The following is a 23,581-nucleotide window of genomic DNA, read 5'->3' as shown; positions in this document are numbered from 1 at the left end:
GGGATTTTTGCTTATGCGATCACTTGCTAAATCCAGCAGTTATTTTCCTGTTTGACTTAAACTGACCTTTATTATTACCTATAGCCCACCAGGGTCATAGAGGCAGTTTCATTCTGCAATTACAGGGGACAACAAAGAGCAATACTTGAAAGCAGTAATGCCTCTTTCACTTGACTATAAACTTAGGACTGTGATCTTCATTTTTAAAGAAACTTTACTCTGAACTTTGTGTCTACAATGATTTTGAGCCGTAAACCTTCAAAGGCATGACAAGAAACTGAATCTAAACCCAGGCCTTTTATATGTAACATATTCTTTGCAGGGTCAAATATTATTACATCAAAGAAAAAGCATATAGGGTTAATACTGTCACTTGAATTGTAGCAAAAAGATTAATCTCTCATCTGAAAGTGGAATTTTTTTACCCCTGAAATACTCTCCTGCAAACTTAGTGGGTTCAGCTGCTTTTTCAGTTTTGCCCCCTCCCTCCACCCCCCCCCCCCCGTTTTTTTTTTTTATAACATGGCAGTTCTGCTGCAGTGTAATAGGCTGAGAACTACTGTGATTCAAAAAATGAAAATGCTCTGTGTAGCCAATGTAATGATACTTCAGCCTAATGAAGAGTACTTATGTTTCGGTGATAATGGGAAGACAAGGAGAAACCTGCAAGGGTAGTGCCAGAGCCTTGCAAATGACAGTGGCCAGCAGTTCACCCATTGTATTCACCATTCTGTTAATTTCACTTCATCTATTCATGCAGCTATACAAATTTCTAGCGGTGGCCATTTCTGACAGCACACTGAAGCAGAACTGTAAGAAACTACAGCTTGATAACCCTGTGCTATTTTGAGAGCACTAACATAATGTATTCTGTGCTGATATTGTGCACTGGTGATGTAATACGAGGATGTTACTGCCAATGCTAGTATTCATATTTCATAGACTAGATTAAAGCACTGATGGTGTGAGTATATTGACACTCCAGAACCTAGACTATGTCCAGCGTATATATAATTCTGATTTATAAGAACAACAAAGAATTCCCACTCTGACACTCTTGCTGGCCAGTATTTGTAATTCCTCATTGGTTGTGCTCTCTAGTATGTGACAAAATAATTCTAGGTGGCCAAACATCAGGGGGGAAAAAAAAGCGCCAAGTTCCCCATTTCCCTGGTGTAAACCCTCTTTGTAGTTCGTCAACTTGCAGCTTTTGTTGCATTCTGAAGGTAAACGCATTTAAGTTGTTTTAGACCAGAGACTTAATTTCATCTCCATATTGTAGTTCATTTCTAGAACTTACTCGAGCATTGCCTTTCCACTCCTAATAACTTATCATACCATATTTACTTCAGAAGCAATTCAGCATGCACACTGCTTGCTTATAAAGTGTGTTGTAACAGTGCAGTTGGGCACTGAAAAAGCTGTTCCTCTCAAAAGCAATACGGGCCAGTTAAACATCTCAAGTTATCCTGGGTTGTCTGTGCTCACGTACTACCAACTGAAACAGTACTAACAGTGACATTATTAACTGTATCTCAACATAGATTAAAACTGAGAGGTTAAAATATGGAGAAGATATTAAGGTATACAGATAAGCAGATATAAGAAGAAATGCAAATTATGCAGAATATCTATTTCAATTTGTCAATTGCTTAATTAACAGGAGGAGGATCAGTCCTGTTTTTCTGGTTATGAGAGCACAGGAGGTGAGTTTCTTCTTCAGTGTCATTTGCCATTCAATTCTGATACCTTTGATTTCCCCTTGTATTTAAATAGTTACTTAGAGGATGAAGTGAATTCAGGTATTTCTACTGTGAAAGTCAGATCTTGAAGGATTTTATCATGGGAATTCTTTTTGAATGCAATTTAAATCTTGTAAAATACATTTCTAGACTCTTTAGGCCAGTGGATCCAAAATTATTAGAAGATATTATTGTTAATCACATCACATCTCGTAGGTGTTTTCAGAAATTGGCAGTTATTAAAAGCTTGTTGGAAAGTATGAGATGCTAAGAGTCTGAGCGGAATGAAAGGATTAATCAAAACCTTTTTATGGCTAATGGTATTACATAATAAGAGATGTACACACCACATAATAAAAAACAAAGTTGTATGTGGTAAATTAATGTGTCTCGTAAGGGATTAAGTCAAAGACAGTAAAACCCCAGCAGGCTCAGATGGTGCCAGATCTCTACTGGTATAATCAGGCTAATGATGGACTCAGACTGGAAGGAATTGATTTTTAAAAAAAAAAAACACGATTTCAGTAAAAGGTGAAGCTGTAGCAAATGCAATAGTTTGGGTGCTCAAATGACAGTAATACTTAGATTTCAGTTATTATTATTTGGCTGAATTTGAGGCTCAAAGGAGTTTAAGACTACATCTCAGATGTAGTGCACCAAATGAAAAATCTGAATGGGATGTGGACAAACTTCCATAGCAATAATAATGTAATAACAGAGAAAATCTCAATGGCTCAGGAGGCAGGTTATTACATAAAGATGCATCAGCTTCTCTTTTTTAAAGAAACTGTGTATGTGCAGGGTCTAATTTTCAGGTACAATATTTTTATCCTATCTGCAGTGAGAACTATGAAACTGGGAGATAAATAGGCTTGTGGATAATAGCTCCTTTTGGAATGCAGAGCGTTAAAACAAAAGTAAATCTGGTAAAATCAGATCACCTTGAGTGTTACACATTCAATGTTTATGGAAAGTATCTGATTAAAAATCAGTAGCTCTTGCCAACTAAAGAATTTTTATTTTCATTCCAGACTTTTCAGAAGATCTGAGGAAATCAAACATAATTTTTGTTGTCGGTAAGTTGGATTCCTAATTTAACTGCTACATTTGGAAATCCCCATGTTATTTAGCTTCGATAATAAGTATATATGATTTCTTTCAAAGTTTAGCAGAATAGTTTAAGAGTATTTATACTACAATGATGGATTAGTCTTTTGAAAGAGAGTTAAGATTTAATATCATGTTATTAACCTGGGTCTGACCATGCTAACAGCAGCTGTGTAAAGCTCAGAGCAGGTTGGTTGTTGAGGTGTGAACATACTCAAAATGACCATATAGTTCTTATGGTAGTGTTGTGTAGCAGCAAAGCTGCCTTACCAGCATGAGTAAAAATATTACTAGATTGGGTTTATAACTCAGAATTTTGAGGGTTAGGTGGGGAAAAAAAAAAAAAAAAGGAAAAAAAAAAGAAAAATCAGGTCTTTTCACCTCTTCATTTGTGAAACAACTGTTTTAAATATAGATTTCAATTCTGCGTGTGCTCAACATGCTGTTAAACAGTCAGTGGACTCATCACCATGCATGATGCTTAGCACGCACGGAGGCTTTGCAGGTTTAAGGTTTATATTGCTTTCTGGAAGTCCACAGAGGAAAAGCACCATGTTAATGCCCATCATTATATAAATGAGACTTGTAATTAGCAGAAATTTTGAACAGCCTTTTAAAACAAATTATAACCAGAGTATTTACAAGTGTCAGCTTAAAGATTGCTCCTAATTACTTGGAAAGAATAATTGCTTTTGTATCAAGCAGAGTTTTTCACAACTGTTTTACAATGCAGAGCAGGAACCACATATTTGCAAGGACCTAAGGAAAGATGCCCAAATATGGGTAATTATACATAAAAGTCACTTGTCACTTGGTGCATTCTTTTTCCGGGGGGGGGGGGAGGGGGAGGGGTGGGGGGGTGGGGTGACATCTGAAAATAGTCATAAATGAATGGAAGTTTCATTCAGAATTCAGGAGGCATCAAAAAACACTAAAATACCAGCAGATTGAGGGAAGTGATCCTTCCTCTTTATTCAGCACTGGCAAAGCTGCATCTGGAGTACAGGTCCAGACTGGGCTCCCCAGTACTAGAGCAAGTCTGGTGCAGGACCACAAAGATATTTGAGGGAAAGGAGCATCTTTCAGATGAGGAGAGGCTTGAGAGTGCTGGGACTTTTCAGCCTGGAGAAAAGGCAGCTCCAAAAGATCTTACCTATATGTACAAATACCTGATGGGAGGGAAGATGAGGGAGTCAGAATCTTCTCAGTAGTGCCCAGTTACAGGAGAAGAGAAAATGGGAACAATTTAAAATACATGAAATTCCACATGAACACAAGAAAACACTTTTTTTACTGTGAAGGTGGTCAAACACTGGAACAGGTTGCCCTGGGAGACTGTAGAGTCTCCATCCCTAGAGGTGTTTCAAACCCGACTGGACACAGTCCTGAACAACTTGCTGTAGCTGACCCTGGTATAACAGAGTTGTTGGACTAGATGATCACAAGAGGTCCCTTGCAACCTAAATGATTCTGTGAAGAGATAGCACGTTCATGTGTTGTACTTTCACCTTACCCTATATTAAACCAAATATAAGTTGACTCAATTTATGAGTCAACTCATCCAATCAATGGTGGATGTGTTTGAAAAAGTAAAACTAGCTTCCTGAAGAGTTTGTTGGAGACTTTTCGTAAGGGAAAGATGCATAATATAATTTTCAGCCTTTAAGCTGAAACTTAATTCCGTGCTCACTGAAATACAACTTCCTGCTGTTCACTACGGTGACAAATTCTCATTCTCTCGGCCCCACATATCTTATTGGAAAATTATGCTTGGGTTTGTACAAACATAGATTAAAAAAAAAAAAAAAAGTCAAGACACTCAAGAACTTTTGCCTCTGAAATTGTCCATAGTAAGGCATATTTTTAATTTATCTCTGGACTGCTTTTTCTTTTTCAAAGAGTGGTTTATGATTTTCATTTATAATTTTTTATAGGCCATATACTAGCAGTCTTCCAGGTAAAACTGGAAAACATACTATTTCCCTATTTATTCCTGCTCTTAAATCCACCTCAGACTTTCTAGTAAATGCTTTCTAGGAACAGAGGAAAATGGTGCTTAATCAAAATTCTAAGTTTCATTTGTTGAAAATGTTATAATGAAAAGTGTGACTAAGTCCAAACATGGGTTTCTTTTCCACAAATTATGCAGAATGATTTATACTTCTTCCCAAAATACTCCCATCCCCACCCCCATCCTCCCACTCCAGAAAAAGCTTCTTGAAGTCTGATCTGAAGAGTAAGGGTGTATTTTTATCCTGAAATTTTTTCTGACCATCATGAGATCTTTGTGGTTGCTCATTTGGCTGCAGAATCTTGATTTAACTCCATCTAGGTAGTATTTCCCAGAGACAGATTTCTTGCTGGTGCTAGGTTGGAGTGCACATAAGCACTTTTCCTTATGGCCTTTTCGGGCAGGTAAATCTGCCTGAATCACTTGTTGACCCACATGTACTCCAGGTTTAACATTATACACAATAGCCAGATGCATTCTATTTGCCTTAGCAGTAAAGTTGTCTTACATGTCAGTCAAGAGCTGAAGTCTGATCACTGAATTGTACAAGAACAAAAGAAATATTTGAAGAAGCCTCACAGGAAAAGAGCAAAACTGTCATGCGTGAGGGGAGCGAGGGGGAAAGAACAGACACCACAAATTCTCAGTGGCTCAGTACTCCATTGCACTGGACACCATTAGAAATGTTCAGCCCATGAGGCCTGGACTAGAAAGCAAGCAGAGAAGATGAGTTGAAGCATGCTGCTGTAGATACTTGAATGGGAAAAAAGTGTCTTGGGTGTTATTAGGAATGTTTACTCATTACATAGATGCATTCATTAGGAAATACTAAGATGCTTATGAAGTTGTTTTAAAACTAGAGTTCTAAAGATGTGCATTTCAAGTAGTTTACAAACTAATTGAAATACACACACCATCTGCCAGAGCTGACAAACTGAGATACTGTTTATAAGACAAAAGGGGGGGAAAAAAAGCAGACAATTTCCCTCCCCCATTGATTTATCTTGAAAATTGTCCAAAAAGGCAAAGAAATTAAAAAAAAAAAAAAAAATATAATTAGCAAAGATTTACATTAGAGCTAATGTAGGAATTAATTGGAATAACAGCCAACTTGGATTAATTAAACAACAATGTCAATGTTTTATCCAGACAGCAAAGCAAAGACACAGAACCAGCAACTCGAAAATATGGGAAATAACAGCAGGGTAATAAAAGAGGCAAAAACAAGTTAAATTTGGCCTGGAAAGTAAAATTCATGAGAAAAAATAAACAAGAGAAAAGAAATTTGGGGGATGTGCTAATATTCAAAACCTATGTAATTATTGCCAGTCACAAAAGAAAAAAAAAACACAAAACTAACAATAATAAAAAACCACCAACCAAAAAAACCTTTTCCATCAGAGCAACATGAAACATAAAATCTTAACTACAATAAACAATGTATGATTTCATCATTCTTAACTAATGCAACACTCTATATCACACCCAGAAAATTGACATATATAACAAAGTTACCAGGAGCACTACCCCTCCCTATCCTCTACAGGAGTATTGCAAGCCAACCACATTTGGGTTTGGTTGAGGCTGAAACTGAGGCAGAAAGTTTTCAGGAATCTTTCTGCACTTTGGATCAGAGACAAACTCACTCTTAAACGTGGTGTTTAAAACTTAGTCAGTGTAACTAATTTCCTCTGCAGAATCTTTGTCATAGTCTTGCTGATGAACCAAATGGTTTAAACTCAATATAAGACCAGCCTTTTAGCTGACACTCTGAAGATATTATCTCCACCTACACTTACAGGTAAAACATTATCAGCTGCAGACACTGGCTTCTTGCGCATACAAAAAAAAAAAAACCTCCACACCTTCCCTTCCCCCTCCTCCCCCAAAAAAAAACAACCCAAAACAAAAAAACAAACACAAAACCAACAAAAAAAAAAAAAAAAAAAAAAACACCGCACAAAACCACCCCAAAAATCACAAACCATAAAACTTTATTTGTCTAAGATATGTCAGACCTTGAATGACTTGATCTAACTTTGGAATTTAGCCCTGCTTTGAGTAGGGCATTTTACCAGAAGGGGTCCCTTCCAAACTAATTACAGTACAACTCCTGTATTACAGCTCCTTCTAAAATCAGATAGGCACAGGATGAGCAGTGCTGATAACTAAAACCTCAGTCAGCCCAAACACTAACAGTAGAAGCTGATGAAGGCTGCTTACTCTGACTTTCCATGAAACGAACACCACGTTTCCTTCAAGAAAATGGTGAAAACTCAGTGGTGTTTCAGGACATCACATCACTCTGCCAACATATGCTCCAGGTTGTTTTCTGATTAAAATCATGTTTCAGGGGAAAAAAAAACAAACAAAAAACCTGAGGGCTTTTTTTGCTGTTGTCTTTAAATAATAGCATCATTCGTATGTGGTTTCTCTCAGATCAAAATCATACATGAACAACAGAGGAGGTGCTATTGCGAAGCCTCCAAATGCCATATTTTGAAGCTAAGGCTTATTTTTATTTGTATAAATAATCCAAGTAGCATTGATAGAATTGCCAAACTGATCAAGTCCTCCAAAATCATAGTTTGAATATAAAGGATGACTTGACTGGGGTTACTTTGATTTCAGTTCTGAGGCTCCAGCCAACTAAGCAGCTAGGTTTCCCCTGCAAGAACTTTTCCATGATCCAGGGACGATACTCATTATGAAAATAAGATCTAGAAATGGAAACATTTTAAAATGTATGGTGGGACTCTCTTGTAAATCCTGCTGCTGGCTTTTTATGTAAATGTTCATGGTATTTCGGTATATGATAAACTTGTAATACTTGGCAAGTTTCAAATAGAGACATCCCAGTCTGTCTGTATGACACTTCTGCTTTATTAATATTTCTGGCAGCAAAACTGGTTCATGAACTGTTCATACTGCTTGTTCCTGTCCCTGCTCACTCGCAGCAGCAGGCCCAGCATCACTAATTCATCTGTTCCTGTCCCTCTAGCATCATTAATTCATCTGCTTGTGATGCTGTGCTCCAGGCCAGACCAGTACATTTGAATTCCATGCCTAGGCTTGCATCTGTGATAGTCTGGGGGAGATTGGGGCATGAAGGAGAGCAAGTGTAAGAGTCTCCATTTCTTAAACTGAGATCTTTCACTGATCTGAGGCAGGCTGCAATTAAAGATTCAGAAGTGCTACTTGGGTGGTTGTCATTTCTCCTTACCCGTGGAGACCACTCTTCTTCTCCCCTTGAAGTGCTCCCTATGAAGCATTTCGGCAGTCAATAATTAAAGAGGAAAAGGTGACCACCTAAGTCAGTAGTGCTGCCAGAAAGTTATTTACCAGAAGATCCCCTTACACAGTTTCACAGGCAGCTGAATCAACATAATGGAAGGGAAAACTGCACTAAGGGAGCGTGTAAATCTTTTAATCCAGCCTTGTCTACAGAAAAGCAGTATACAGAACCACATTTAATTTCTATGCTCTGTTCAGGACCTTGGTTCCAGATATCGCTTACTGTTTGTATCAGAAAGCACAAAGGGACAAAGGATTCAGTTTCCGAGAATAGTCTCACTGACTGATAAAATGTGCTCAATTTCTTAATCTGCAACTTCTTATTTTTATTAAGTTAATGAATGAATTTTTAAGCAATATGGTCTGTACTTAGTAATGCTAGCATAGTACAAAAGCATGCTAACACTGAAGAACTGCTGGCAGTTCTACATTCTCCTATAGGTCACAGAACACTCGTAATTCCTCTGGCCATTTTCTAGGCTTTAACTCTATTTTCATGTCATATATGATAATTAGAAGAGAACATGATTAATCTGAATAGCAAGTTACCATGAATCAGTCTGTTAACACAATCTTTTTTTTCCCCCCAAATATGCATAGGCAGAGTAAAAGACGACAGCATAAGGAAAAAATGACAATGTTCTCAAAGAATCTTACGCCTTCACAACAAAAGTGGGGACATATTTTCCTCCTCCTAACGATTGAGCCATTGGGAGAACATCACTATGTTTTTCAATGCCTCAAGTTTTTTTCTGTTTGAAAAACAGCATAACAAGTTGCAGTGAACCCTTTCTAACTGAAAATATCTTTGTGCTAGCTTTTGTTATATTTTCAATGCAGCTGTTGTTCCTTATAAACTTTCTTCAAGTAAATTATTATTTTTTTCTCTCTTTTTAGAAAAATACATAGATTTAATAACGAGACCCTCTGAAAGAGCAAAATACAATTTTTGCAGCACTACGAATTGCTACTACTCATGACTGCATGGTTAATTTGCTGTTAAAGCTGGGTTTGTAGCAGTCCTCGAAGTACACACTCTGAGCAGGAAGGAATTATTTAATCAGTTAAAAAAAAAAAAAAAAAATGCATTTTCCACATTCTTTCCCACCTAAATAGCTCTTTTTCAGTCACATTAAGTAGTAATCTTCAGAAGGAGATGAGACATTAACTAATACTTAAACTTCAGGCATGTAAGTTAGTATTGATGTAAACACCGAGTACACGTTTGGCCCTCAATGCTGAATTTCCTGGGGGCATTCAGCCTTTTCTCATATCAGGCCAAGCAAGAACTGTCATCTCATTCGTTGATAAGAAAGCACAAGATTTTCTAAGTGGGTCATACACATTTATCAAGCAGTAGGATGCTTTGCTACTCATCAAATGGCACTAAATTAATAGCAGTTGCCACAAAAATTACCATTTTCAGCATATAACTGTAATTTAATTATGTCTTTTCCTCTTTAAGGAGCTCAGCATTTTAATCTCAGCTTTGTTGGAACTCTTCTATAAAAGAAATAAACATGGTCAATTTTAATTAATGTTTTGGAGGCACAGTAATTCTCATTATGGTGTATGCTATACGTATGCCCTGTATGTATGTCATTCTCACAGCGTTCTCTTTTAAAATACTAACAGATAAAGGTTATTATAGAACACATCAATATTTACCTTAATATTTACCTGTTAATCAACATAAAATTGTCCTTGTATTGTTATATCTAAAAAGAGATCTAGTCTATTTAGCATATGAAGAGAGACGAAATTTCTATTTGGCTCCATGTTCAGAAGAGAAACAGTTATATAAGATACAGAATAAAGTGATCTTTATAGCTGTTTTTTCCACTAATACTATTTATATGCACCAAATAAATAGGATGCAATTACTGCACTGCTAGTATATTCAAGACCAGGAGACAGAATGTGTAAACAAGCTGTGTGTAAACATACACACACAAACGTGTAAACATACACACACAAACTCACTAACATAAGAAACCAAAACAGACTAGAAATAAAATTGTGACTACACATTACAGGTTATTTGTCTATAATTTCTCTTCATCTATTTCTCTGTAGCCACTCTTATTTATTCCTTGTTTTCTTTCTGTCGGTGCTTTTACAAAAGAAAAATATTCGTCTTACTAAAGCAACAGAAAAACAACATGCAACCCACATTGGCAAGAAAATGAGACTGTGACAAATATATTTCTAGCTAAAATTGTAGCACAAGTGTGATTCTCACACCATGGGCTGATAATTGTCTTTGTGAAGCTGAAGTAAAAGACTCCAGGTTACAGTATACCAAAAAAGTTCTTTTGATGCTACCTCCTTATGGCCCATTTTTTATTCTCAGCTACAACATTGTAACTTCTCTGAAAATTATATGCTCGGAGAAATTATTTCTTAAGTTGAATGCAAAAATCAGAAGAAAGTTCAAGTCAGGAGGAGATGGTGCCAAATCCACTCTATTATGAACGTTATTCCTATATTTCTCATGGAAAAATAAACAAAAAGGAAAATTACATGTTTTCTAGCATCTTACATCCACATAATAGAGCATAGTCATACTTGCAAGTCCAAACAGTTGACAAATAGAAGTCACCTGCTTAAAAAGCATGATTTAAATAGGTTGTTTTCTTTATCTTGGCCTTGCCTCTACTTTTGAGAGCTGCCTCCCTACAAGGGTATAATTACCACCTACTGCAGTAGATCTTCTGGAAAGATCCATCAAAGAATGCAAAAACACCGCTACACACCTTGAAATTTCTCTCCAAATCCTGATATTGTTGCAAAGGAAATCTGCTTTCCTGGTCTCCACCACCACCAGCAACAACATGTCACCTCAGCCCCCTACCCGGTTCAGCCCTCACAGTGTGCTCACCTCAGCTCCAGCAGCCACTCTGGAGGTCACAGCCACAGGATCCCCAAGAAGCAGCTTCCAGCCATTTCCATGGGCTGCCTGTTTTTGCAGCCAGGTTGGGGTGGCTGCTGTCACTCAGCAAGAGGCTGAATAGGCATTTGGTGTTTCACAGGTTGGCCTTCAGGGTGAGGAAGGAAAAGCAGGCACCTCCGTTGAGGAGGCGGGACAGGGCAATGCTGGCACCTGCAGAGCGAAGAGGTGTCCAGAGCCTCTGAGACAGCCCCAGAAAAAGGGCTGTTTTGGTCTCTTGAGGTGGTGCTATCTCCCCTCTGAAAGGAAGCAGGGAGGGTTGAGATGCCATTTCTGGCAACACTTGCAGCATTCACCAGAGCCACTGCCCTGCCCTTCCAACCCTCCCTGTCTCCCACAGGCCCCCAACAGCTAGAGGGGCAGGGCTGGCTGCAGATGCCTTCCCTTCAGCCTGTGGTAAAATGACTTGAGCAGCTTCACCTGAGCTGAAACTCCCTGCACCCCTCCTGGTGTCTACCTCTGGGCCTGGCTCAGAGGTGATTTTCAGTTGTTTTTTACAGTTGTGGATGTAGACAAGCAGGTGGTAACAAGGTCTCCATGTGCCCTTTGTTGCCAGGTGTTTTATTCTTGCACTTCCCTGCAGCACGCTTGAAGAGCAAGCCAGTACCACAGCTGCAGGGAGGGCATGGCCGAGCCTTCGCCAGCATTGAGCAGCTTCAGTACCTGGCTCTCAGTTATCGGCAGACATGCCAGGACACGAAAGCTTTCCAAGGGAAAGGGAAAGAGTACAAGCACAGTGAAATTTTACTCTTGTGTTCACTATAGTACAAAAGGGTTTAGTTACTGTACACCTATGTGTACAGTATCCCACATAACAGAGGTAGGTTTCAGCAACTCTTTGCCTATAGCTTTCCATTACACAAATGGAAATTTGTGGGGCAAAATATTTCCCTCACAAGGATGCAGTGAATGGTAGTTTGCTAATATTTGTTGCAGCTATCAAGCTGAACATATACTGAGTCAAATACTCTTCCCCAGTGGCAGTCTGTCTGTTATGTTTTCCCTTTACATGGTAATGGTGTTTTCGGAACAGGTTCTCTTCTGCAAGAGATTTCACACTGTTGTTAAAACTCCTTCGACTTCAGTACACATTTTGAGCCAGCAGTGTAGTGTATCAGAAGTAAATCACTTGTTCTACTGTATATAGTGTCTTTAAAAAAAAAATAAATTGTGAAATAGACAGCCTCATCAATTTCCTCTCATTTTCTTGATTGCTATAGTTTGAGAAATTAGAAATCTTTTCTAATTCTGTATATTTTTCCCTAACAAAGGTGGGCCTGGCTCTGGCAAAGGGAGCCAATGCGAACAGTTAGCCAAGAAATACGGATTTACTCTCCTGTCCACTGGTGACCTTCTCCAAAATGAGTTATCATCATTATCAGAGAGAAGTAAACTGATCAAAGACATCATGGAATGTGGTGAACCTGTGCCTGGCGTAAGCGACAATTTTACTTGGAGTCGTAATAGTTAAACAAAGGCAGTGGTAGTAGATTGTCTAAAAGAGTGGAAGTAAGAGACTAGAGCTGATGATTTAAGTAAAATTAATCTGCAACTTGAGGGAGAAGTTTCCTCATTGCCAGATCTGTGGCACTTCTTTCTCCTTTCTCTGCCAGTATTTCTTTGCATTTGAGACTCACAGAAGCAACAAGTTAGTCATGAAATACAGTGAGACACATGCTGCACTATGAGTTGCAAAATGTAAGAAGAAGTACAGGAAACAGAAACTTGATGCCAATTTTATAGCTTCCCATTTCAGATTCAGAGCTGGTCCTCCTGGCAGCTATTCTAATTTACAATACCTGCGGCAGTTGCCTGCAGAGCTGGCTGGCATCCCGGAGTAGCTGGACTGCAGTTTAATGGTGACTATGAAGACAGAGTGTGTTGTTCCCAGCTGGACTTGACTTTTTCATAGCAGGTCCGCAGCCCTAACTCTTGGTGGGTCTTCAGCAAGTGCAGTTAGATCATAGAATGTGTTTGTTAATGAAAGATACTGGCAAGTGCTGCTTGGGGGAAACTAAAAGCTGTGCTGAGTCTTGATTTTGATTGCTTTGCTCTTCAGTGTGTTTGGTTAGATGGGGTCTCATCATTTTCCATGTAGTGTAATTATATCAATGACATAGCAAATGCAATCAGATTGGAAAATGCTGCAGCAGTACTCGAGAGTTTCACAGGTACTAATTTTGAATCTATGAAATATTCCCAGCTATCTAGAGGACACTTTGGGAACTCTTGGATGGGTTGCAACACTAGACTTGTGTAGCACAGCTGGACCTGAGAGAATAAAAAGTAGGATGCCCCGCTGCCTGCAGGACAAGAAAAACACCCGCATTTACAGGACCTGATTTTAGCAAAACAAGGCAGTTCTCAAGGGCCTAGGACTAAAGTCAGTGCAACAAACAATGTATCAATCTTTCTTCTTATTAACCAAGTCACTCCCTTTTTTTCCAATGCAGGGTATTGTCCTAGAGCTACTGAAGGAAGCCATGATTTCCAAGTTAGGGGACACAAAAGGTTTTCTGATCGATGGGTATCCCCAGGAACTGAAAGAAGCAGAAGAGTTTGAGAGCAAGGTAACCATATAGTTGTAATGCTGTTATAGCTCCTATTAAGATACAACTGTACTTCTGATGCTGCTTGGGTCCCCATCTTTAGCTGATTGCAATGGGGACATGTAAAGAGCCAATCCAACAGCATTGTGTGGCTGATCACTGAAACTTGGGCACCCCATCAATATAGTAACTCCAGCTTTTGCCCTCACCTACACAGGCTCTTTAATACCAGGAGAAGTAAAAGCTGATTTTAACCAAATTTAATATAAACCAGGAACAATTCACATTTAGTGGAAAGCACCATTTTTAGAATCAGTTTTCTAGTTCTAGTGGATGGCTGCTGTACTTATTATGAAAATCTCATCAAGCACTATTTGAGGTAGGTTCATGAAAGCACATAACTTCAGTCAGTATCTCTTACCATTGAGCCGGCTCTTCTACAGCGTGCTACCACTGTGAAACAGCAAAACACGGATTTTATTTTTGTGATGAGTAAGAGGTGGCATAGCCATAAAAAGAGCGTTTTGCAAGTGACTGTGTGGCAGTTCAGAGAGTTATCGATTTCCTCAGTATGTGCTAAGACCTACTGAGAAGTCTTAGCTGTACATTTCTCAATCTGCAGAAAATACACTATATAAGCCCTATGAATGAATTTGCCAGGGTTTAGTAGAAAATTATTGGTTAGCTAGAGGAAATAGTTAAGTATATATTCAGATTACACTCCACAAACTTCCCATTCAATTTTAAAAGGTAATAAAACTTTCATGAATCATCTGGTTTCTCCCTGAACCTTTAGCTGCTTTGGTTAGTTGATTGTCACAAAAGCCTAGCAAGATATAGGCATCAGAAGCTGTACAAAATACTGGGTAATAGAATTTGCTATAGACACCATTCACGGAAATGTCAATCTATTAGTTCCTTTACTAAAATGTCATGGACTATTAAAAAGACATTGGAGATTTCTTTCATTTTATGTAGAAGGAAGGTCTATTTCAGCAGTGCTACTTTTCTGGCAGGCATACATGTCACATCCTGTGAATACTGGTGTATGCTATAAAGTAGCATTTAAGAGCTTGGAGTGTCCTGGACTGAGGCATTGCCAGGCAAACAGCTCTTGATGCGTCAGAGCAAAACCAGAGCTTCTTTCAGTTCCCGTAGATGCTGTAGAGCAAAAGATCCTGTGGCCCTGAGCTGCCTTTGACATTTGGAGTAAAATACAAGGACCCCAAGTGGTAATTTTGAATGTGCCAACTCAACCCTGTTGTATCCATGTACGCACGTCAGTGTTCACAGAGAGATCTTGTCTGGCTCTAAGCTGCTCAGTAAGTCTGTGTAACCTTAGTCTCTGGCCAGTTTTGCTCAATTCCTTTCTGTGATAGAACTGTACTTTTACCTAGCCATAATTCTAGGAAGCATGTGTCTCTGTTCCCTCCTCAGTCTTTCTGCTAAGTGGGAAGTAGAAAACAATATTAAATTATAAGTTCCACATCAGCAGGTAGAAGATACCCAGTAAGACAGAGTAAAGACCCAATACATTAGACTTGTTTGGCTTCCTGCAGATGTTCCCACAGCATGCATTTTTTAAGCTAAATTGTGTCAGGAAAACAGTAACTTTAAAAAAAAAACAGTAATAAAAATTGCTATAATATCTGATTACTTTTACTTTTGCAATTTTTTAACTTGACAGAATGACATTTCTGTAACATTTTGAATTCCAGAGAACAACAACATTGAAACTTTTAAGAGAAACATACAGATTTTTCCAAAGCAAATCAGACCCGGTCTATCAGACAGGATACCCTTATCTGATCCTACAACTCAGTCGACTCCTCTATATCCTCATTGTGAGGTGATAATATGACTGTAACTGGTGAAAGGAATCATTTCTTATTTATTCTACTATAATTTAGAACAGACCATGGAGTTCCTCATGTGGAGCTGTAAGGAAATAACTTCTCACCATCCTAGTCCAATTGTACAAAAAGGACATTTGTTTGAATCACTGTGTGAGCCCACATCTTTTTTAACTTCTTGATCTAAGCCTCTTGCACTGTTAAAACTGCCTTGTTGGCTTTTTTAATCCCCACACCCAACACTGCTGCTGCTAATAGCATTAATGTTTTCTGAGCTGTGTGGAAAAAATGGGTGGATAAAAGCCGTCATTGAACTGTCGAACATAATCCCCTGGCTTCAGCTGTCTCCTAGAAAGTCATTAAGGTGGTGGAAAGGTCAACATAATCCAGACATCCTCAGTCAAATGCAGAAGGCCTAGCATGAAATATTTAGAATATTTCTTCCTTTAGAATATTTCTTCCTTTAAGGGCTTTCAACAAATTTAGCAATGACAGTTTCAATATGTCAGTCATTTAGACTTTCTTTGCTGTAGCCATGGAAAAAGCGTGAATTTCTGATGATCACTGCTGTGAAGAGCAGTTGTTGTTTCTCAAGACTTCTTATTCTTTCCTAAAAGGTGTTCAAATCCCTGCTAAAAAGGGAAGGAATGAGAAAAAGCCTGAGAGCATCATTGAAGAATTCAATACATAACTGCATAGAAAAATCACCACATTGCTTTTCTCTGATTCTGTAACACATTTATTTTACTTGATAGAGTGGATTTTATCCCTTTACACTCAGCCCAACAGCCCTAGTAGCCAGCATTTTTCAGATCTCTTTTTCTATGTATGTGTAGAGCCCAATCAAACACAACCTTGATACAATCCTGAATACTGCTAAGTGCTGCTACAAAAAGAGTTGTTTGTAAATAAGCATAATTTCTGCATAGACAAATTCAAAAGTAATTTGCTGATAAACTCCTTGATGACTTTTTTGGTAGCATTTTGTTTTAAAATTATCCTAACAAAGCCGGTTTTACCAGGCCAGTGGTTTGAAAACTTAATGTTTTTCTCTGTCTTTAGATTGGGGAACCAAAACTTGTGTTCTGCCTGGACTGCTCTGCAGAAACAATGAGCAGTCGCCTTCTGATGAGAAATCAGAGCAGTCAGCACACTGATAATGCCGAAACCGTCAAGGAAGGAATCGAAAGCTATTACCAAGCATCAAAACCTATGATTGCATACTATGAAAGGAAGACACAGTTATGCAAGGTAAACTGCTTGACTTTTTAAATTAAATTTTTGCTTTTTACTTCTATCATATGAGCAATATTTGGAAAATACTGTCACAACACCATTTATGAACTGTATTCATTTCTGCACTTTCCAGTTTGTTCTCATCTTATGCTCCCCTCGTTTGTTTACAACTTCTACAAACTTCTGAGTTCCACAGTACAACTTGAAAGAATAAAACTACAGATTTATCCTGAATCTGAGAACATATCCTCAATCACTACCTTATCTGTGTAGAATCTCTTATTAAACATTAATGCTGGAAAGATTTTCTTTAAGTATTAGGATTTATTTCTTTATAAAGGCCTTCAGAATTAAGATGAAAGTTTATGTTAATCCAAAGCCCTTTAGTTAAATTTACAAAACTGACAGTGTATATCCTGAAATAAAAGACCTGCACACAAGAAAGATCTTTCTGCTGATACCTTAAATGATACATTTATATTAATTTCAATGAATTACCTCAGTTTACACCTGCTCAGGATGTGCTATTTAAAGCATTATTTTTATTCTCTAATCAAAACTTTAGAGAGAAGCAAGAAATATGCCTTCAGTGCAATTAACTGATGTATATGCTGGCGCATCTGTGAACTCATTTACATGGGAAGTTTATGGTTTTTATATAATTTTTTCTGCTCTCTCCTGGCAAACTATCCCTGATGTTCAGCTACAGAAAGATCTAGTCCTACTGATCCTTCTTGTCCTAAAAGGGAAAAAATCCAATAATAGTTTCTGGAAATGTTATGGGAGCTTTTTTCTAGAGGCTGTAGCAAACATGCAAATCACAGATCCCAAACCTTTCTCCTCTACGAAGTTCCCAAAAGAGAAACATGCAGCTAATTTATGCACCCATATCCTGACCTGAGAACAAAGTGAACGATGTAGTCCTGAGAAAAATGATGCTCAAAGGAAGAGTCCTGATTTGTGTTCTTCACTAACCCCACAAGAAGTGCACCGAAGGCAAGCTCTAGAGTGGCAGAAAAAAAAATCCCCCAATTGCTTTTCTTTTTTTAAGCTTAAGAACCATTATCTGGTTTTATTTGTATTTTCTTTGATGAGCTTCCTTGCCAACATTGCAAGGATGTGTCTAATTAAGAATTCAGTACAATACCCAATACGCCAACGCAGTGCGATGCAAAGGAAAACGAAGCTCTCTGTATCTCTTACTTCAGTGAGCTGTGCCTACCACAGCGTTTCCCTTTTTGAAGTATCAAGGAAGTGACAGCCCCGGAGACAGAATGAAACTGCACTAAATACTTTCACATGGATTTTGCATTTATGGTCTGCCTTATCTCACTTGACCTGGACTCTCCTTGTCCTTCCTTAATACTTCAGATGCAAGTTTCTGCTCTATCTCCTATGCAATTTATGCAGTGTTAAAACATGCAGTCTTTTCTGGAAAGCTTATAGCTCATTAGCTCCTTAAGGGACTTGCCTAGTCTGTGGGTCAGAACTGGATATGTGCTTTGTACACTTTAGCATTAGTGGATTTGGGAACTGGCATGGTGTGTTTGCGTGTTAGAAAATACTCGCACATTGCTTGAACTAGGCTTACACTGTTTTTCTTACAATGTCTGTACAATGTCTGTACTTGCTTCCGATGAATGTAGGTGTTCAACATGCTTCCATCTTCTGGGTGGAGCTATTGGGTGTGAAAGCTCTATAAAATCTGCTTTATAAACATTATCATGTAAAATGTCCTTTTGAGGTTCAAAAACACGTTCCATTTTTATTGAACACAGGTATTCTGTATTGCAATGTCTACCTGATCTGCTTTTCACTAAACTGATTTAATACACATGTATTATCAAAGATGGGATTCCATTATGGATTTAAGTAAAGAGATGCCCCGCCCCGAACCCCTTACAAACTAGACAAGTACACGTCCAGTTATTTATCAGAGTTTAGGTAACACTGCCAAGATACTCAGCAGAGGTAGGCTTTTAAAATTAAGCCTCCCAAAGCTATGCTTGTCACTCAGCCAGCCTCAGGTACAAGCCTGCAGCTTGGTGCCTGTACAACAACGAGGAAAAGCAAACCTGTCATATTGAGTACTTTTCTTCCTGATTTTAATTAGAACACGTTTTCAGCTTTGGGAATCTGTTCACACTCAAGTGGGTTTTATTACTCTCCAGCACTGACCAACACTGGATGAAGATACTAATGCTGCCATTAAGATGCTGCTGCCTCTATAATTCTGCTGACGAAAAGAACTCTTTATGCGTTTCCTAATCCATTTCGGGCAAAGCCACAAAAGTTAATGTGCAAATGTTGATTTCAAGACCCCTTAAAATAAGTTCTCATCTACATTAATGGATTTTTTTAAAAATAATCCATGGACCTTCATGAAACTACAGACCAGAGGCTTGTGCATGCCTTTTCTCAGGCACTACCGATGGAAGACTTCAGGGAAGTGATGTCTTGCTTACCTGAAGGTGTTGTTTGCAGATCCAGATCAGCCTGCGGTGGCCAAAAGCATCTGAAGCTAATCTGTTCAAGAAAGGAAAAGAAGAAGGGTCTAAAAGAATCTTTAGTTGCCTTCTTCTGGAAAGTTATTCCTGCCCAGGCTTATTTTTTCAACAGTAACAGCTCTTCAGTGGAAGGCCCATGTGAGCTTTATGCCCCTTGAGATTCCAGCCGTCTGCTTTCTTAAACGTTCAAAGGATGCTGAGATTTTAAGAGGAATATTAGAATCTAAACACCATTTAACTGCCGTGAAGATTCAATATTAACCTTTACTAGCCAGCTTATATGTGCCAGCATGCAACGTGTGTCTAAGCACCTTTAATAATTGTAGGTGAAATTGTGTAAGTGATCATGTTTTGTAGGGCTTAACTGCAGCACACAGTCCCTGCTTTGCCACAGATAAGAAAATCAGATTTGTGAAATAGACTCGTTTAGCAAGAAAATAGGGTTGGCATGTTGGTATTACTTGATTTCTCCATTTTAAGTGTATTTAGGGCTGGGCAAAGTTTTCCGCAGATTGGGAACAGCACATGATAATGGTGGTACATGTTCAACTTGTCCTGTTCAGCCTAAAAGTTTTCAGTCCTGAAATAGGCAGATTGAATATGCAAATGTAAAATCCAGTCCTGGACATAAGGCCAGCAAAAGGTCTGGTATGAGAATTAGCTGTTGGGTGAGGACTCAGGGAAGGAAGAACTGATCTGTCACACCATATCAAGGTGTGCTTGAGACTACATTGTCACATTAGCTTGCTTATTCTCTGCATTGAAATGGGTGTTACAGCACGGATGCAAGGAGCCTAAACAACACAGTAGGGACAGCAAAACTCAAGTCTGACCTAGCTTCCTCTGCAGTCAGTAGGAATTCTCTCTTTGCTTTACTTGCACAGAAGAGACAAAGGTACATGGTTGAAACACCATTCCCATTTTGATCAATGAGAATTTTATGACCTTCTCTAAACCTAGATTATTGTGCATACATGCATTCATAAATAACTAATATGATATTTGGAAATGGAATGTTTTTCCATTCCACTGACCTCTGAACGAGAACAGGACCTGACGAAGCTGCCAAAAGATCAGGACTCTGTTTGAAATTCCCCTTTGACCAAGATTACCTGTCAGTGCTTTTGCTCAGCAGTGGAAGCGTGGAGGGTGCAAGTGAAATATCTGTGAACCTGACAGGAATAAATAATAGTCATCCTTTCAGTGCCCCAGCTGAGATGAAGAACAGTGATGGAACTCCTGGGGATGTATTTGCAAAGGAAGATAAACTGGCTGAGGAATGGCAGTGTCCTCTGCTCGCTTTTCTGCTAAGGCAATAAGTTTCTTGTGTTCTGGAAGGTAAAGTACTTGTAACAATAAGTTAAAAATTTTCCAATTAAATTTTTAAAACTCATGGTTTTGGGATATAGTTTAATATTTCGTTATTTGTGCCATAGTTACAGAACACCCACCTGCTGCTAAGGACACCAAGTGGGTGCTTTCTAACAAAGGCCTTATACTGGAAACGCAAGCACTAAAGCACTACTCCACAGAAACAACAGCTCCAAGCTGCCTGATTCTGTGGAAATCAGGTGTTTCAGATGAATGAAATGAAACATAATGAAATGCACTATGGTAGCTGTAGTAAGCAGGTAGATACTATGGGTTTAAAATCTATTTCTCGGTGATTTTCAAGACAGCTGGACCGAAAAGTGCATCTGAAAATTTAGTAGGCACCTACTTGTCTATTAACATGGCTAAATGTAAATACCTTCGAATATATGTCCCTCTGTCAATTGAGAAGAATGGGAGAAAAAAAACCCTGATTGTTTTCAATATCTGACTCATCCTTTAAAGATTTCTTCAAATGACAGTATGTAGGAGGGTAACAAGTAACGGAGAAGAGCAATGCATTGGTAGTCGAGCAAGACAAAACTGATCCTACCTAGCTAAAGTAAGATACCCAGTAGGTGTCTTAAATACAGGTTCCGCATTCAAGGTAATCTGAGAATAAAGGCATGAGTATAATAAATAAGGAAGGCAGTCCAGAGCAGAGGATTTCAGGGATGTCCAGAAACCTTCACTATTTTAGATCACATGCTTAGCCTACGAAGCTCAACCGGAATGCATTTTTCTTTGTCTTTCTTCTTTTTCCAGTGTTGTTCTACTGTTTCTTTCTAAAATCAGTTGAAGTCACGTGCTGGGTAAGCAACAGTGAGAGATCCTTATCTCAAAGATTGTCCATAACCGTTACGAAAGAACAAGTGGCCATCCACCCTCTCACAATCTTCCACTTCTGAGCCTTCTCATGCTGATCCCCTGTTAGAAATGTCTCAGGGGAGAGGCAAATGTGTAATTTTCCCTTTAGAGGAGGGAGAATCAATGGTACTAGTGATAGCAGGTATGTAATTTACTGCCATCTTTTGAAAGGTTGTCAGAGAATCATTAACCCTGGTAGGTAAGTAGGTGGGGAACAAAGGAACAAGTGTTTCTGTGTCACACCCCCTTGGTGGCTTGTGACCCATTAGATGAGACACCAGTCTAGAAAGATACATCAGAAACATTAGCAGGGATTTAGAGATAAAACACAGCAGTAAATTCATGCCAATTGCAAATAGGTATCCGGGCAGCATGTTTCCACTGGATTTCCAGACAGCTTGACCCATTGCTCCAAGAACCAGGTACTGCGCTGTCTCAAAGAGGTTTTTAACACGCTTTTTAGTGGCAAAGATATAAATGTTAGTGACAACACAGCTCAACTTGATCTGAATTTATCCCAGAATCTCAGTCTGTCTGAAAACAGTGGTCCTCAGCCATCCTCTCTACAGACACTCGGGTTTTTCTCATTGGCAGTGTGCATTTAGGGTTCTCAATGCCCAAACCTATGACAAATGGAGATTTGATGACTGAAAACTTAATTGGCTGATTTTAATGCCAAAAGGAGAAACATTGCACTCTGGAGATGATTAGTCCAGTCATTTTCCATATGGGCTCATTAAATTTCTGTGTGTTTGAAGTTACCTGAAGCCACAGTGGCATTTCAGAAGTGGAAGCACTACGGAAAACTGTATCTGGATCTTGCTTTTATGAGAAGACAGTAGCTTTGAATAACCTTGAAAACAGTTCTAATTTATGAAATTTGTTATAATCTAAGAATGAGAAATACAGTTTTTTTCTCCTGGGGCTGCAGAAAGCAGCATTGAATTACTGTGGTACTAGCTGTGAATTACTGTCACATTAAGTTAGTTTTGTGCCATGACTTTAAGTTAGTTTATTAATTAGTCCTTTGTTATTTAGGAGGCCAGCATGGGAAGCACTGGGGCTGTCATGCTCACCCGTATTTTACTGTGGCAGTTTGGAAGTCAGCATTCCAACCAGCCATAAAGGGTGGCAATTTCCATGCTTACAAACCTAATTCTTCATCAGAACTGTCTAGATCTAGACCCGAGTATCAGTCCCAGCTCTAGACGAGGTCACCAAAAAGCCAGCGGCAATCAGCTGTTCTGATGTGGTTAGATCAGTGCACATGTATTTATGGCATAAAGAGATAATAAAAATACATATTGAGACAAGAGAGCTTTGAAATGGCTGTGGCCTTCACCCTGTGTGAAGTATATTTCCTGTGGGATAGCAATATGAAAAAAGGTGTCTTGGCAGTTGAGACAGATAAAACAAGCTGCTTTATGGCAGCACAGATGGGAGTTGCTAGTTTTATTGTAACTGGAGAAGATCAGCATTTGGTCCAGAATGGTTCACCGTTCCCCTTTTCTCTCTGCTACTCGTAAGTAAACCCCTCCTGAACCCTTTGTTTCTGGGGCACAGAAAGCTTCTGAGAGGTGTGCAGCCCTTGCTAGAGAACTGACCTTTCTAAGGCACCACCTGCTGCTTTACAAACTATTCCAGCATGGGCATACTTCACCTGCAGCAGTAATGTCAGCAAACACCAACGTGACAAACAGCAAGAGAAACCACAGAAGCTACTGAAAGATGCCAGGAGGGGAGAGGGCAGCTGAGCTCAGACTGCAGGATACCCCTGCAGTGAGTCCAGTGGGGCTGGACCCAGTTGGGCAAAGCTCTTTAAAGGCTGGCGAGGCTGGCCATTCCCAGTGCTAGAACTGCTGCATATGGAGGCAGGCTGGCTGGATGTGCCAGCACTTCCGACAGGATGCAACAAGGGACCAAACTTCGCAGCATCTGTGGATGCCACCAAGAGTGAAACCAAGCTACAGGGTGTGAATGCCATCTCTTGCTGGATTTCTGCAAGGAGCAGCTGCTGACTCCCACACAAAAATTGGCACCGCGGGACTTAAACGTACATGGAGTGCAGTCAGACTGTACAGGCTGCAAGCCAAC

General features: G+C 39.1%; 1 protein-coding gene across 1 annotated transcript in view; it reads left to right on the top strand.

Annotated features, from left to right (window-relative positions):
* The window catches only part of AK5 (adenylate kinase 5), a 91,441-nt gene that overhangs the window by 64,317 nt on the left and 3,543 nt on the right, over positions 1–23,581 (top strand). Inside the window, exons 9-13 of the mRNA XM_030493915.1 lie at positions 1,664–1,706; positions 2,774–2,818; positions 12,376–12,539; positions 13,558–13,674; positions 16,569–16,757. Of these exons, the coding sequence (XP_030349775.1) occupies positions 1,664–1,706; positions 2,774–2,818; positions 12,376–12,539; positions 13,558–13,674; positions 16,569–16,757 (558 nt within the window). The remainder of the gene's footprint in view (positions 1–1,663; positions 1,707–2,773; positions 2,819–12,375; positions 12,540–13,557; positions 13,675–16,568; positions 16,758–23,581) is intronic.

Source organism: Strigops habroptila, chromosome 8 (assembly GCF_004027225.2).
Source record: "Strigops habroptila isolate Jane chromosome 8, bStrHab1.2.pri, whole genome shotgun sequence".
Taxonomy (NCBI): Eukaryota; Metazoa; Chordata; class Aves; order Psittaciformes; family Psittacidae; genus Strigops; species Strigops habroptila.
Note: the sequence above shows the minus strand (reverse complement) of the source record. Positions and strands in the feature narration are given on the sequence as shown.